Source organism: Girardinichthys multiradiatus, chromosome 7 (assembly GCF_021462225.1).
Source record: "Girardinichthys multiradiatus isolate DD_20200921_A chromosome 7, DD_fGirMul_XY1, whole genome shotgun sequence".
Lineage (NCBI taxonomy): Eukaryota > Metazoa > Chordata > Actinopteri > Cyprinodontiformes > Goodeidae > Girardinichthys > Girardinichthys multiradiatus.
Genome location: NC_061800.1, coordinates 47,660,908 through 47,676,281, shown reverse-complemented (window position 1 = coordinate 47,676,281; position 15,374 = coordinate 47,660,908). Strand labels below are relative to the sequence as shown.

At 41.4% G+C, this 15,374-nt stretch overlaps 1 protein-coding gene across 13 annotated transcripts in view; it reads left to right on the top strand.

The window, feature by feature from the left end:
- Positions 1-15,374, top strand: part of tns1b (tensin 1b) — a 185,824-nt gene that overhangs the window by 43,694 nt on the left and 126,756 nt on the right. For 10 of the 13 annotated variants that reach the window (XM_047370751.1, XM_047370750.1, XM_047370760.1 and 7 more), the window contains exon 2: positions 13,379-13,496. In XM_047370751.1, coding sequence (XP_047226707.1) covers positions 13,379-13,496 — 118 coding nt within the window. The remainder of the gene's footprint in view (positions 1-13,378; positions 13,497-15,374) is intronic. The other 3 variants (XM_047370744.1, XM_047370753.1, XM_047370748.1) reach the window with 1 other exon arrangement.

Sequence of the window (15,374 nt, the reverse complement as noted above, 5' to 3'; positions counted from 1 at the left end):
AAGGAAGTTGGCACACTCAGACAGCATCTGTGATAAAACATTCTCTCCTTTATTTAGCTCAGACACTGAGAAAAATGATGCTGCTACATGTAGTTATTGGTAAGAGAATAATTTTGCCAGATAAACGGTAGTCTCAATAACAATGCCTGCGGTCACCTCCATGGTCTGGCTGTTGACTCTGTTTGAGCTATCAGTCATAGCCGTAGCAAGAACTGTCAGCTGTGAGTCGGCTCTTCCCTTATATCCAAGTTTCCAGTTGTTTCGTATTCCTAGGACAAAACGTGTTTCCAACAGAGTTTCGAGAAGACATTCATCTTCCTCAGACCTCACCTTCATTTCTTTTTGTAGCGAAGGTGTTCTTGGCGTCTTTTTTCAGTAATGAATTAGCGGCCACACTTACATTACACTTATTTAAGTCAAAACTTTATTGTGTTAAACTAATGTCATCATGCATCTATGGTGGTGCCTTCTTGTTTTAGTGGGCATGACTCTTTCTGTCAGAAAAATGTTTTATACAGGGCATATGATGCTTTTAAATCCTCCCTCTTCACCTTAAAACATCCAGTTGTGGTCTATATAAGGTGGAACCTCAACTCTTTGGTCTGAACTCCTTGTTCTTGTAGCTCCTCAGGTTCCTCTTTGACCTGTTCTGAGGTGCGTCTGAGAGCAACTCGATTTGGTGCCGTCTCTTTAAATGCTACTTCACACCCCGTCCCCCTACAGGTCAAAGAGTGTTCTACTCCACCCCATTCGACCATTTTGGTAGTTTGAGAACAGATACAAATATCTAGCAATTTTTACATGATATGTCCCCTTTTAAAATGACATATTTGCTTTGAAAACCAATAAAAATTGTTCATATTTAGAAGATTTTAATGCTTTCTGCCCGTACAAGATGATGATATATGCCGTTTGAGTTGATGTTTTGTTTGTAGACCTCCTCATAATGCTGACTAAAATAACCAATTAGAGCTGCTCAGTGAAATAAAACTAATTGCCACTAATATTCTCCCTGATTCTGACACAAAAATCATTATTTTTGGTTACTGGTGGACTTAAAAACATAATTTACTCACGTTTGAAAACATATTTTTACATTTTGACACCGAAGAACCATAGGAAGCCAAATCTGAGTCATTGCGTAGCTTTGAAACAAGCTTTAGGGCTAACATCCTAACGTTTATTAGTGAAAACTCACCTTATATGGATATGCTTCACATCCCATGTGTGCCACAGAGCTATTATTCGCCTGAAAAAGCCTAGCATGCTCTTGTTCAGTCAGATATTTGAACCTCTTTGCTGCCAAAGCAGAATTTAGCAGCCAAGTTAAACTAAGTACTAAGACACAAACAGATGGATGTGTAGTTTTGCTAAGATAAAGACTCAGTGGTGGGAGTTTTTGCCCAAAAGCTTGATTTTGACAGCTGTACAGTTTGGATTGTTTGAGGGTAGTGGAGTTCTTCTTGGTCCGATTGCCCCCCCCCCACTGATGAAGGCAACAGAACCTTTGATTGGCATGATAACATTTATTCAGCTGTGAAACCAAAGGATCCAAAGAGGTGGTACTGATGGCATCATGCTGTGCTGCCGCTGCATTTCTGTGTGAAACAGAGAAAGGATTTTATAATTATTGTAGTTTATATCCTGAACTGATTGGTGCTGTTGTGTTTTTATGGGTTTCAGGTTTACTGCACTCTAAGAGTCATGCAGAAGCACAAGAGGAAATCACAGCAACAAAATTCCCTTAAATAATGACATTCCCTTCCAGCTGAGGGAAAGGTCTGGTATCACGGTCCTGGTTTCAGCGGTCCTGTTCGGGTTCCTTTAACAACACGATACAAAGCAGTCTGGTTTCCTTTGGCTGGTGAACTCTAAATATTGCAGTTTAAACCTTTTTATCCTTTCAAATCAACATTTTTGGCACACTTGTCCTTTTTTATTTGAAGCTTGTACACATTCATGTTCTGCAGGCATCATTTATTTACTTTGGGTGCATATTACAGTACTTGGAAACCTGTTCAGAGCTTTTTCCTTAAACAGAAAGCTTATCTCGAGCAATTTGGGGGGTTTTCTCAGAAAACAAATGAAGTTTAATATCCTGCTTTATATGGATTTATTTAAGACTTCTAAACACATACCTGAATGCAGGCCAGGGGTTATTAATGTCATCGTGTTACACATCAGCACTAGAAAGAAAACAAGGGGGGCAAAAGGAGTTTAAAATGTGAATAAGAAGAAGGTTAAAGGCCTCTGCTAAATAATGGTTGCTGCTGTTTCTCTTAATGGACTCATTTATCTGCAGCTGGATCAATACAGGTTTTTAGTTTTGAGAATGTTTTATGGTCTGATATTACAAAGTCCAAGGTCTGGATGTTGGACTGAATCAGAGAGGACTCCCTGCATTATGTTGGTGTATTTAGCAGCTATTGCAACTCACTGAACTGGACTGGTTCTAATATAATGGGACTTTAATTATAATGAATCAGAATAACCTGAACTACGCAGAACCTGAATGAATTGCCTTGAAACAGACCAGGGGTCTGCCGCTCCAGTGCTCCAGTACCTGTGTCCTGCAGCTTTGGATGCGTCTTCTCCAACACATCGGAATCAAAAAGGCTTGACCAGGCGGGTGGGCGATGTGGACCTAATATTTTATCGCAATATTTTGTGGTACTATTGTGACAACGATAAAAGTGATGCCGTTTTTAGGTAAGTGTGTGGCTGTGACTGCATGCCACAGCAGTCATAGAGCCACAAACAGAAATACTGCTCTAGAAAAATAAACCCATTAAAAATGGGCTTCTTGTGTGATTGTCATCACTAAACTGCACACAGTAACTGTTTTTAATTACTTTTTCAAACTTATTAACATTTATTGATGCTCTCATGGAACAAACTGGAGAAAATAGTAAAGGTACAAATACAGCCAGTTCTTGGAGTTTTTAAACATCATTAAAGAGAATTTATCTTATTTACGATGATTCAAAATTGTCATCATGAATAAGACATTTTCCACAATAAACTACGATAAAAATTATTGGCTGACACTTAATAACCATACTGAAACAATTAGATTGAACTGGACTCTAACTGGAAATAACAGGCTTGGATTGGGTTGTAATTGAATGGAATCCATTGGACAAAACCTGGATTATTGTTCCAGACTGGACTCTCCGTACTTCGAGTTAATTAAATTGAAACTAATTGGATGGAATAACATTATAACTGTTTGTAAATTGGACTGTAATAATTTAGACCGCAGTGGATGGAACCCGGGTATAATTATCTCAAACTGGGCTGTTCTGTTAGAACTGGGTTGAATGGATTACTGTTGGATTGTTCTGAGACCAGTCTAATTGGAACCAATTCACTTCAGTTTAGTTATTTTTGTATTGAGTCCATTTGATCAAATTGGGTTTTAGTTTTTTCTCAAACAGGATCGACTGAATTAGTTATAATAAAATAGTTCAAGTTTACAAGTGGACTAAATTGGGATAAATTAATTTAAATTGGACTCTTAGGCCTTAATCCTGGGAATTTTGACTAAATGACCGCTGAGTTGATCTAAAGCTGCTGCTCTGAGCAAGAGGAGATTTTCTCTGGTCTTTATTTCTGGATGACTGAGTGATTTCCTTCTGGGATCCACCTCCACTGAGATGAAAAGCTACTGGGGCAGGAGGGGAGAAAAGAGGGACCTGAATGCCTATGGTACCCCTACCCATCCCCCCCACCGCCACCCCACCCCCAGAAATGAAAATCAGGTGACTTTTCCATTGCTGGGAACTCTGGTTACTAACTAGAGAGGAGCAGAAAGGGAGGAAAGGATTTCTTGTTAAGCTCTAATTGTTCCTTGTTGCACTTGTTCTGTTGAAGGCTGGGGAACAGTAACCGGGTTCACAGGGACTTCATTCTTTACTCTATGAATGTTTTGGACCAGAACCGTTCAGGGAAAAGTCCACAGCAGATCAGAGCAAATCTGTCTGGAGGAGCCTGTCGTTGTGACGGCTCCAGAGGAAGATGGATTAAGGGTGGAGGTGTTTTAGGAACTGGAGTCCAGACGGTAGCAAACGAGCAGCTTGGCTCAGACATACAGCCGGAGTCTGGAGTTCATGGGGGCAGATAACGACTAAAAGAGGTCATAGCAGGGAGGTGAAAGGTCGGTTATCTTTGTGGCTCCTGAGTAGCTGATGTTTGTGAAATCTGGGAAAGAAATATAGAAACAGAGTTTGAGAACTTTTTTGATTTTAATTTAGTAGATTTTGGGGCCATGGAGGCTGATAGTAATAACAGCCTCCATGGCCACTAATATTCAGATAGTCTGAAGAACTTCTGATCAAGACTAAACTATTAAAGTGTCTTTGGACTTTGGCTGTGTTTTGTTATTTTCTGTCCGGTTTAAATAAATAAATAAAATAAATGTATATTTTTTGATCTCACAATGGGGAAAATATCCTCTGCCTTTAACCCGTCCCTTAGGGAGCAGTGGGCTGCCGTTGTGCGGCGCTCGAGGAGCATTCTGGGGCTAAGGGTCTTGCTCAGGGACCCAGAGGGGCAGGCTACGGGATTTGAACCAGGGCACTTGTGGCCTCTTCAGGATGCAAATGCCCTGCTCTCTAAGATCAGGGAGGCCCAACACCAGTCTTCAATGGCCTGTGTTCATGTTGTGTTCCTGCTCCAACACACCCGAGTCAAGTTCTGCAGAATCCTTGAAATGAACCATTTTCACTTGTTTCAGGTCTTTTTAAATGCGCGAAAGATGTCTTTGGACACCACAGATCAGAAAATGTTTAAAGGTATTCTTTTGTTGAGCCATTTCACTCTGATTTAGTTATAACTTGGACAAAGAAATGCTGCTAAACTTACTTGGAGAACCAGTGTTGTGTGACAACTTGGCAAATAACCACAATTCAGGATTTTACCCTGGCACATCTTTGCATGATGACCAACCTGTCCTCGAAAACATGAAGAAACTGGACAAGATGTGGAGAAATGAAGTGTTAGACCATAAAGGTGGCACCTTCTGCAGCACATACAGATTCACTAGCTGAACTGAGAAAGATGCCTATCAAGGGCCTGATGCAGAACCAGAGACATGCAGCATCCTTCATCCAGCGTGTATGCAGAATTTTCAGCTAATCTCTTGGAGAACAAAACCAACCAAGAACGCCTCCTTAAAGCCCCAGCAGGTCATACCAAGCCAGAGCCATCCATCCTTTCAACATATTTCCATTTCATACCCATATTCATAATTATCGGTAAAATTCTTTAGGAAGTTCGTTTATTAAGAAATTTCAAAGGTAATCATCAAGAAAGCCCAAATCTCATAAATTGTATGTTTTCAAAAGGTTTAAAATTGCACCCTGTGAGTGTGACCCTTGTTTGTTGCTGTTCTGCTGGTAGATGCAGTTCACTGGAACCCTACACAGGAGATCAAGTACATTTCTAGAAAATGACCTCAAGTCAAGGTGAAATGTCAAAAAGCCAAGTAAGAGTTGATGCACCTTTTAAAAAATAAATATAATTAGACTCGGAACAAGAATACAAGGACAGATATGCTGGATGGGGACCTTCACTCCAAACACCTTCACAGATGGAGCAACGCTGCCTGAACCTCGCTCGCCTTGTTCAGGTTTCCATCCATGCACATGGCGTCCCATTTGAGAGATGGCGGCATGCTGACTGCTTAACCCAGATGACTGGAGGGGTCTCGCTGGGTCTCTGGCTCCACCATTAAGAACAATAGCGTCTGACTGGTGGGGGTCGATCGTGGGGCACCTTTGGCCACTCTACCCATCTGCTGATTTACAATGAAAAACATGTTTGCTTGCAGATGATTAATCTGAGTACATTCAACCAAGCCTGGTCATCTAAATCATGTGCATTTCTTTACTGGATCATCTGAGTTTCCCAGTAGTTAACTAAAAAAACTGGAACTGGGTTTCAGTCTTGGGCATTTCATGTACCTGACTGAACAATAAATGCTATGAAACATAGAACAAGGTAGTTTAAATTGTATTTATTTGTACTTTAGTGTTTAGGGGTTGTTTTTTTTTTTTTTTTGCCCTATCACCATCATTTGGTGGGACGTCCGTTACTGGGAAGATTTAGAGCTGTTTGAAATGTTTTCCACTTTATAATCAAAGATTTATGTTCAGATGAGCTGCAGTTTATGAAAGCTGAAATAATAATGACTATTGAGGAGAAAATGTGGTCCAGGAGATAAATCGGTCTTTACTGGCGGTGTTTCTGCATGCGCATGATGTAATTAAATGGAGCGTTTGTTCATCCAGGCGAACATGGTTTCCTTTCTAAATGAGGTAATGCACAAAGGGCTGGAGGTGAATGTCAGAGTAATCAGAGGTGAGATCGGTGCACGTGTCCATGCATGAGTCACACTAGAGGAGAAAAACAACCTTCTGTTGACGTTCTTCAGCTGGAATGTCTGTTACGGGTCAGAGCACTTTATTTCTGGGTTCTATCATTACCTAACCCGGACTGGTGCCGATCCATGTGCTCGGGTTCATGTTATAACAGAACATCCATTAAAGGACAACTGCGGGTGCAGATTAAAATGTAAGGCTCAGCTTTAGACGGGCTTTATGTTCTGATTTTCAGTTATGATTCATTTCCAGAGATCTTATAACATAGACGGATGGTGAGATATTATTCCTTAACACATCATGACAGTTCATTAATTATTAACTCTCCTTCCAGTGTGTTACGTACTCAGACCTACTTTTATTGTGGAGTACAATCCGTCGGGTCCAGTTAGAATTTTGTTCTGTTTCTTCTTTGGAGAGCTGTTGTCTTAGTGCCAGTGACCACCTCCGTGGTTATATCATTCAGGTTATATTTATCAGGATATGAGAAAAACAACATGGTCATGAAGCCAAAATGGAAAAGCTTATGAAAACTAAGTGCGCCCATGACCCAATAATCCAGCAGTTTGTAGAACCAGATCTGAAAACAGAATCATTTCTGTTAAGTAATTTTCAGCCTGATTTGGTCCGGTTCTTTTTTGTTGTGGAGGTACTTTGATCCTATCTGTTTTCCAATGTTACTTCATTTAATTGAGGTTTCTGCACAGCTCTCTGAACGACACGCCTCAACCTTTCAGTTAGTTTAAGATCTGCTTTGACTAGGCCATTCCAATACTTAGGTTTTCTTCTCCCTCAGCCTTTCTGTTGTAGATTAGGCGCTGTGTTTGGGATCTTTGTTCTGTTAGGACCAAGCTTCAGGTGTTGGACAGATGGACTCATGTTGGACTCTAAAATGCCTTGCTGCACAGAGGAGTTCATGGTCCACTCATGGACTCCAAGGTGCCAAAAGAAGGCCAAATCATTGCCTCTCCACCAGCGTTCTTCACTGTTGGTATGAAGTGTTTATGCTGATCTGTTGTTTGGTTTCCTACACCATGGTTCTGTCCATCATGGTCAAAGATCTCTACTTTGGTCTCATCTGTCCAGAGGACATTGGTCCAAAAGCCTTGTCCTTCATCCAGATGCAGCTTTGCTAACTTAAGTCCTGCTGCCATCTTGTTTTTAGAAAGAAGATGCTTTTTCCTTCAACACTTCCAAGCAGCCAGACTGGTTCAGTGTCATGACCTTTAACCTTTAACCTGCTAATTGAGGCCTGTAGAGTCTGAGATGGAGCTCTTGGGTGACGTCCTCTCCTGGTGATATTGGAAGCTGTCTGAGATGTTTTCCTCTTGGGAATAATGTTTCTCTCTGCAGAATGATGGACTTCAGATGGGTGCTCACACTCATGATCCATATCAAGCAGTAAAAACAGTTCTGATCAGAACCACTGTAAACGACCAAAAGTCTGACACTTTGGGACAAAAATATATTTTTGGAATGAGTTTTGAAGATGTTCCTTCGACACAATACGTGTTTTTCTATGAAGGTCCTATGTCTAAAGGCTTGAGAAGCCTCAGTTAGAACTTTAATTAAAGGGTTCCAGAAGTCTTTGAAATTAAGGGCAAACATAAAATATCCCAAAATGTACAAAACAACCCCATCATTCTCCTCAAGCCTTCAGATTTCATTTTATTAAAACACTTTAGAATCTTTCTGCAAGAATAAATCAGAGGTGAAGCAGTGAAACCTTTAGAGATGTTCCTCTTCTTTAAGTTTTAACAGTGAGAAAAGTTTAGAAATAGGGTGGAAGTGATTGCTGGTGTGTGTGTGTGTGTGTGTGTGTGTGTGTGTGTGTGCGTCCGCACATTTAATGCACAAGAGTGCCTGTTTTGCCCGTGTGCTAATGAGTGTTAGGCAGGAGATTATGCGTGCGTCTCTAAGGGAACAGGAGTCTGTTCCCAGGAGCTGTAGGGCCCAGGCTGAGGGGGGTATGTGCACACCCTGACCCCAGCTCTCGGGGTCCTCTCTGCCTGTCTGAAACCATTTCCTCCCTTTGTGGGCCAGGTTGGTCCCAACGTGTGACACGAATGTAAAGGACAGGGGTTATTTGGAGGTTCTGCTGGGCACCAATAATACTGCAGCCACAAGCTCCCAACCCCCCCATGGCTGTCCTCTTCACCCATGTCTTGCCAATCAACTGCGGCAGACAACCCCCCCCCCCCCCCCCCCCCTGATCCCAAACAATAAACAAGCTCTGAGAGCGACTGGTGCATTGCTAATGATTGGAAACAATTAAGCCCTCACAAAAGGGAGCATCCTACTATACTGCTCTGTATTGACTTAGTATTTGAAGGTTAAATGGCTGCAACACCGATTTCTGTTGAGGCCAGGAGGGCTAAAATGAGCCTGTCTTTTGTTTAGGTTTTTATGATGCACATGTTAGGCTGCTGGCTCCTCTAGTGATCCAGGGAATTGTCCATGGATGTGAAAGGATTGTAAGAACCTTTAAAGCTTTGACCTGAGCTCAGCACACATTGGTGGTGTATCAAAAAATGACATTTTCTTTTCAATGACCCACACCAGCAGTATCTGGTTGGTTGCCAACCTGAAAGGCGCAGAGCGAAGCAATCATTTTTGAAGCTGTGCTTTGTAGATGCTTCAGGACTTTGACTAAAATTACCCACAGCAGAAGTTCCCTAATCGGTTCGGTCTCGTTGTTTTTCAGCAGAATTGGTCCAGTTTTTGCCAACAGCACCAGTTTATATGCGTTAATTGATGAGATGTACCACTGTGCTTCTGGTGTACATCAAGCTTTAGACTTGGGTCGCAAAAGAAAAGATGTCACACTGACTAGGACTCGAGCTCTGGGACTGCAGTCCTACAAACAGTCTTTATCTCATGCAGTAGGAAAATAAGGTAAATTAGATCATTTAAGGAAATGGTTTTCCCCTCTGTGTCACTCTAGTATGATAAATGGCTGGTTGTCATGGTTATATTATCTATAAGTTCTCTGTAATGTTTGTCAACAGTATATACCAGTAAAAAGAGGTAAGCAGCCGTTTCCAAGTCTGTTTATATTCATCGCCACCATTGAGCAGCATTTACAGTCAAAAAGCTACAGAACACAGTCCTGTTCTCCTGTTCATGGGTGCGTTTGATTTATTGACCGGGATCATCCACAGGCTGTAGGCCGTTTATTTGTTGTAACATTAAACTGACCACTCAGAGGTTCTCCAGATGACCCCTGAAGCCCGTGTTGTATTTTGAAAGAGTGGACCATCTGTGACACTAGAGGTTCTTCAAAACAAAACCACTTGCTGAGTTCAGGTGTTCCAACCACTTAAATAGCCACAGGTAAAATCAAGCACCTTGGCCTTCTCATCCAACATTAGTGTCTGACCTCACAAATACTCTGGAAAAAGGGTAAAAATTCCTATAAACACTCTCCTAAATTTTTGGATTGGATGTCATTGAAGCTCATGTGACCCAAACCTTTTGGCAGTGTCTTGTAGTTTCCCTTGCTGTGAAATATTCTTCACCTGGCCGGCTCTAAACTTTCTGAGCATCTTTTCAAATGGGCTGGACGGTTAGTATTTCTTAAGCTTAGTAGGCATATTAGACCCTTTTTTTCTGTTTGCTACACACATGATTTTCAGCTAGTATTCACGACAGTTTCTCAGGCCTCACTCCTCAGCTTCATTGATGCTGTTGACTAGCTTCCTTGGGTGCAGGGACCCACTACACATTATGCAAAGATTTGGCAAAGTGCTCCAAGCACTGAACAGAAAAGGAGTGGCAAAGCAGCCATAGTTGAAAGAAATCCCAACAGTTGATCAGGACCACTTTAAAATATTCTGACCGTTTTCTGACTGTTTGGACGGAAAATGTAAAGAAATAAGAGCTGGAGACATTTGATCAGTACTACTCTGGTCTACTTACAGGACACAGGAGAATAATTCCAGCATAAATTAAACAGGTGGGATAAAAGTGGAGGTCCCGATCCGCCACCTTACGTTCCCAGTGGCCCTGTGACTGGTTAAGCCTCAGAATTTGAATCGGCAGCGGCTGGGGGAGTTGGAAAAGGCCCAGGATTGGTCAAGAAGACGACTGAATCGAGTCCCAAAGCTGTGGTTGTCTTAATAAAGTAGCATGGAGGCTCATCTGTGAGGGAAATCTGGACTGGAAGTAAAAGTAAAACTGACAGTGATTCATGTAAAACTGCCCATGCTGCTTCACACTGTTTCTAGTATTGCAACATTCTGTTTGCAACCCAAGTTTAGAACCTCTTTTAGATGTGGGAGCATTTAGTGAGACCTCAAGTCCTAAAACATCTATAAAGAGCCTAAAGTGTCTGGCTGGTGTTCAGTGTCATGATTAAAATCTTACCTCCCCTGTTGCAGTTAATTTATCTGGAATCTGGAAAATGTGTTTCATGCATAAATCATTCTTAATGACAGAGCACTGAAACAGGCCAAACAACCCCCCACATGGTAACTGCATTCCTGTACAGTATTCTGCAGAAACGTCCTGGGAATGGCCCTGAAAGCTTGCCAAAGGGTGTGCGAACCTTTAAGAGACCAGCCTGATGGCATCTGAGCGAAGCAAGATGGTTCTTTAAGACCCCATCATGAATCCAAAGGTCCAGAAGACCTGTGTTTATCCTTTGTCCTGACCCTGACGTTCAGAGGTGTTTTGGAGGAGCAGTCTATTACAGGATTGGATGAGGTTTGGTTTCAGTTTTTCTTCTAACATTTCCCTGCAGCTTGGTTTTGTTAACTGTGCTGCTTTAGTTTTATGGCTTCATCTGTCTTAACAGTCTAGGATTTAATCTGAGGATAATGACAGTTTTCTAATTCCACAGTTTAGAATTTTGTCAGAATATATTCAAGTATCCCACTTATCGTCTTTTTCCAGCCTCTCTAAATCCAAATCCGGACTATCACCCCTGCAGGTGCCAGCCGACGCTTTAGATAACACTGAGTCTGTAGGGCCATGCAGGGACCTCCATCCCTCTCCTGCCAACATGGCGCATCCTGCACAGCCACGGTCATTATTTCAGCCTAAACTGATTAAGCTAATCCCGTTATGTCGTAGTAAGGCGTAGCCGGGTGATGGAGAGAAGGGTTGGCTGTTCTGCTGATGCCATGTGGCTCTGAATGAAACAAATGGTGGACTGTCACTTGGCTGTGGAAAAACAGCAGCAGGAACATGATGCAGGAGTTAGAAACACTCGGAATGAATTCATAGCAAATGGGATTTTCTGAATATTTAAGGAGAATCATCGTTGGTGACAACCACATTAATTTCCCACCTTCAGGCTGAAAGTCTTGTGGCCAAAAGATGGGCTGCAGTGATGAAACATAATTTCATGTCCCAAACTGTGGTTTATTACCAAATACCTGCAGATCTGATGTCATTCGGCCTCATCTGGCGTGCAGAAATTAAATTAAGAGGAAGAAATTGCAGGAATGTCATAAAAATCGTAGATGAATAAAGTTTTTTTTTTTTGTTTTTTTTACTGGAAAACAATCTGGAACAAGCTGGCATTGGTTTATTTTGAATCAGCTCACCAGCCCATAATGTTGCAGTAATCAGTATGAATCCTTTTGTGACCAGTTGTAACAAGCAGTTAATTTCCGGATATTGAAAGGTTTGATTCAGAGTGTGAAGGAATGTTTCCTGGGAATCCTCGAGTTTTTACTGATGAATTCACTGACAAACAGGGAAAACAGCCAAAGTTTCCAAGCTACTTTCTGATGATGGAGATTCTTGCTTCATCTCTATTGCTGTTTCAGCTGATCAGGTTCTTCTGGTCTGGATCCATACCTCCTGATTGAGGTTGGGTTTGAACATTGATGGAGAATAAATTCTGAGCTTCTCTTGAAGCTCAGCTCCTTTTTGACCACCACAGACCAGGGTAGCTCCTTCATGACTGCAAACAAGCACCAATCTATTTATTTCTTATTCTATCCTTACTTCCATCACTTCTAACCTGAAACATTCATCTCAAATCTGAGGCGATCTGAGTTATCCAAAGGATTTTCTTTCAGGCGAGTGACGCTCTGAGATCGAGACTCGATTCTGAGACTTGACTCGGACTTGTGAACATCCCTAGTGACCATCTAATTGTGGTGTCTCCTTATATGATGACAGGATAAAAACAACTGCATGAGACTCCTGTTTTCTCTGGGTTTTGGTGTCCATCCACCCCTTCCTCTCCAGTCAGGTCTAGGGTTGGTCAGCTGGTGCTGAGCTCACTTTTATAAGCTTTAGTGTAGCTTTCAAATGTGCATCAAAATGACGTCCATGCTGCTCTTGATGTTTGTGGTCATGACGTCAGGTATTTAGCTCAGCCTGGCAGCAGAACGTATTGAAACGTTTTTAAAATCATTCTTTGCAGCAATGTAAGTTGTTTTTTTTTTTATTGATTTTGTAAACATTAGTTTGTTCTGATTAAACTTCTGCTGGTTTTTTTTTTTTTTTGGGGGGGGGATTCGTCACACAGAATAATCATCCTCATAACTTAAAACCTCTTTCTTGTTTTGCTGAAATTTGCCAGAAGTAAAGGTGTATAATTGCTCCATTACTCCCAGTGGGAAATTGGGGCCAGCTGAAGAATTACAGCACCAAGCTGACATCTCCTATCTCTGAGGGGAGACCTTCAGGATGGACTTATAAAAACTTGTTGCAGGAAAATCATCACACCCGCTGCCCAGAATCAGGTTTACAAAGCAGGCAGGAGTTGGGCTGGGTGGTGGTGGAGGAGATAGTTCACCGTTGAGGTAACACAACAGACTGCAGACAGATGTGCTGAGATGTTTGATCTGGAGAACCAGAGGAGTCTTTAGGTGGGGATGATAGCAGGAAATAGGACTGGGTCTTTCTCTGCCATCTTGTCTTCGGCTAGTCTACGCTCAGACTCATGAGGATGCATGAGAACCTACATGCTGTTTTAATTGAAAACTGGTGTGTCTAAGTAGCTTTTCTCGATCATTAATTAAGATCTCTCCTCCTGCCAGCAGCCAGAAGAGTTGGAGGCGCTCCATTCTCACACGTTCCGGGTGAAGACGTTCAAGAAGACCAAGCACTGCAGCATCTGCAAACAGACCATCGTCCAGGACGGGCTGGTCTGCAGAGGTGAGTGGAATCTGTGATCCAGGCTTGTTTTTGCTGACCTCCAACAGGTTTTCAGTTTTGAAACTGCTCTTTGAAAACAAGCTGTTGGCTCAGACTGAGTTTGGAGACCATAGAACTACCTCAGTAATGGTACCAGGCTGCAGAAACAGACCAGTGGGAAACACCAGTTTGAGGCCATCAGCCTGACCTTCACACTGTTTGTACAGATGATACAGCTGCAGAGGTCTCTCTGTGAAACTACGTCATGCTCAGACCGAACAGCAGCTAGACAAAGATCTGAAGGAGTCCCAGCGTCCCTTAGAGGTCATCTGAGGTGGCGTGGGGGTCGGCTGGCAGGTCCGTTAACTGACAGCAGAGGGCAGACGAAGCTCCATGGAGGCTGAAGGTCAAGAGCTTTCAATTTCCTTAATGGAGTTTATTGAAGACACTTTGTTGTTGGCCACAGAGAGCTGCATATGGTACTGTGCAAAAGTCTTCATCCAACATTTACCACTTTGTTTTCCTTCCAAGCAGTCTGGCTTGCTTTTAAATTAGTTTTCATCCACAGTTCTTCAGACTTTCTGAACGTCTTTCAGTTTCGTTCAACTTTTGCTGCTTTTTTCACTCATTTTCTGTCATTTGTTTAAGGGCCTCAACCCACGTGACCCGTGAAACCTTCAGGCATAAAAGGACCGCGGCCGCCATTTTGGCTCTGATTGGTGGATTTATGATCAGCTAAGAGTTTTTTTTTTTAAAGAAAACGTTTTTTATTTTCCGTTTAAAGCTGCAGATAAGAAGAACCGCTGATAATAGGAAGTAAACATAACTCAGATTTATTATTCATTTCTTTCATTTTATTGTTGAAGTTCAGGGATGACGAAAAAATGTCTGGTGTACCTGAAGATCAGGAGATTGTTAACTTAATTGAATAATCTGGTAATGTTTTCCAGTATCTAAAGACCAAAAATCTACTTTTTAACATAGTTTTAACAAAATCCAATCTCTACAAAACTATTTAAATCATTTTTACCATTTTCAGAACCAAGCTTTCATGTTTACTTTGGAAAAGAGTAGAACCAGAAAACAGTTTTTCATGTTCTTTTGCTGTTTTTAACGATGTAAATATTATTTTCAACAGTAATAAACATGAGCTACAGAACATTATGAGCCATTTAAGTTATATTTATTAAAATCAGTGAAAAATGTGAAGTATAAAGTATATCAAACAGATTTTGTTGAAACTTTCATGACATCTTGAAAATATGAATATTTTTTCACTGCTTGCATTTTACTGTAAATTGTTTTGAGATTTTAATTTCCCCAGAATTTCATTTTTATTTAAAATTATGTATCTGTAAATATCTAAACTATGAAGATGCTCTTGGTATTAATTGAAAGGTATTTCAAAAATCTTGCCAACAAATTAAAAAGCTGCAAAACTTGAGGGATGAAGCAGTTTTGTTGATGTCGAACAGGCGGGTTGTTCCCAGTTCTTCAGTTATTAACAGTAACACAGACAGAAAAAAGGATTCTGGCTCTAACAAGGTGATTCCCAAAGAGCTGTTGGCTGAAATCGTGGTCTACAGGAGATCATCTACTGAAGAATGATGCATCAGATCTTTGTCCCCGTTTCTTAATGATTTAGACAATACATCTGAACCTGACTCCTCCTCTTGCATGATTTCCAAGCACAAGCTGCACAATGTTTAGTCATAGTCTGCAACAAAAACTGAAAATTACCTGAATAAAGAAGCCAAAGTCCACAGAAAAGGAAGTGCGTAAGACCTCCAGGAAGCCTGGAGAACTGCTGATCAAGAAACATTTCAAAGATTACAGGAAGGTCTGGCTTCACTGAAGGAAAACATGAGAAGATGGAGGTTTGAGGTGTTTGCTCAGTTC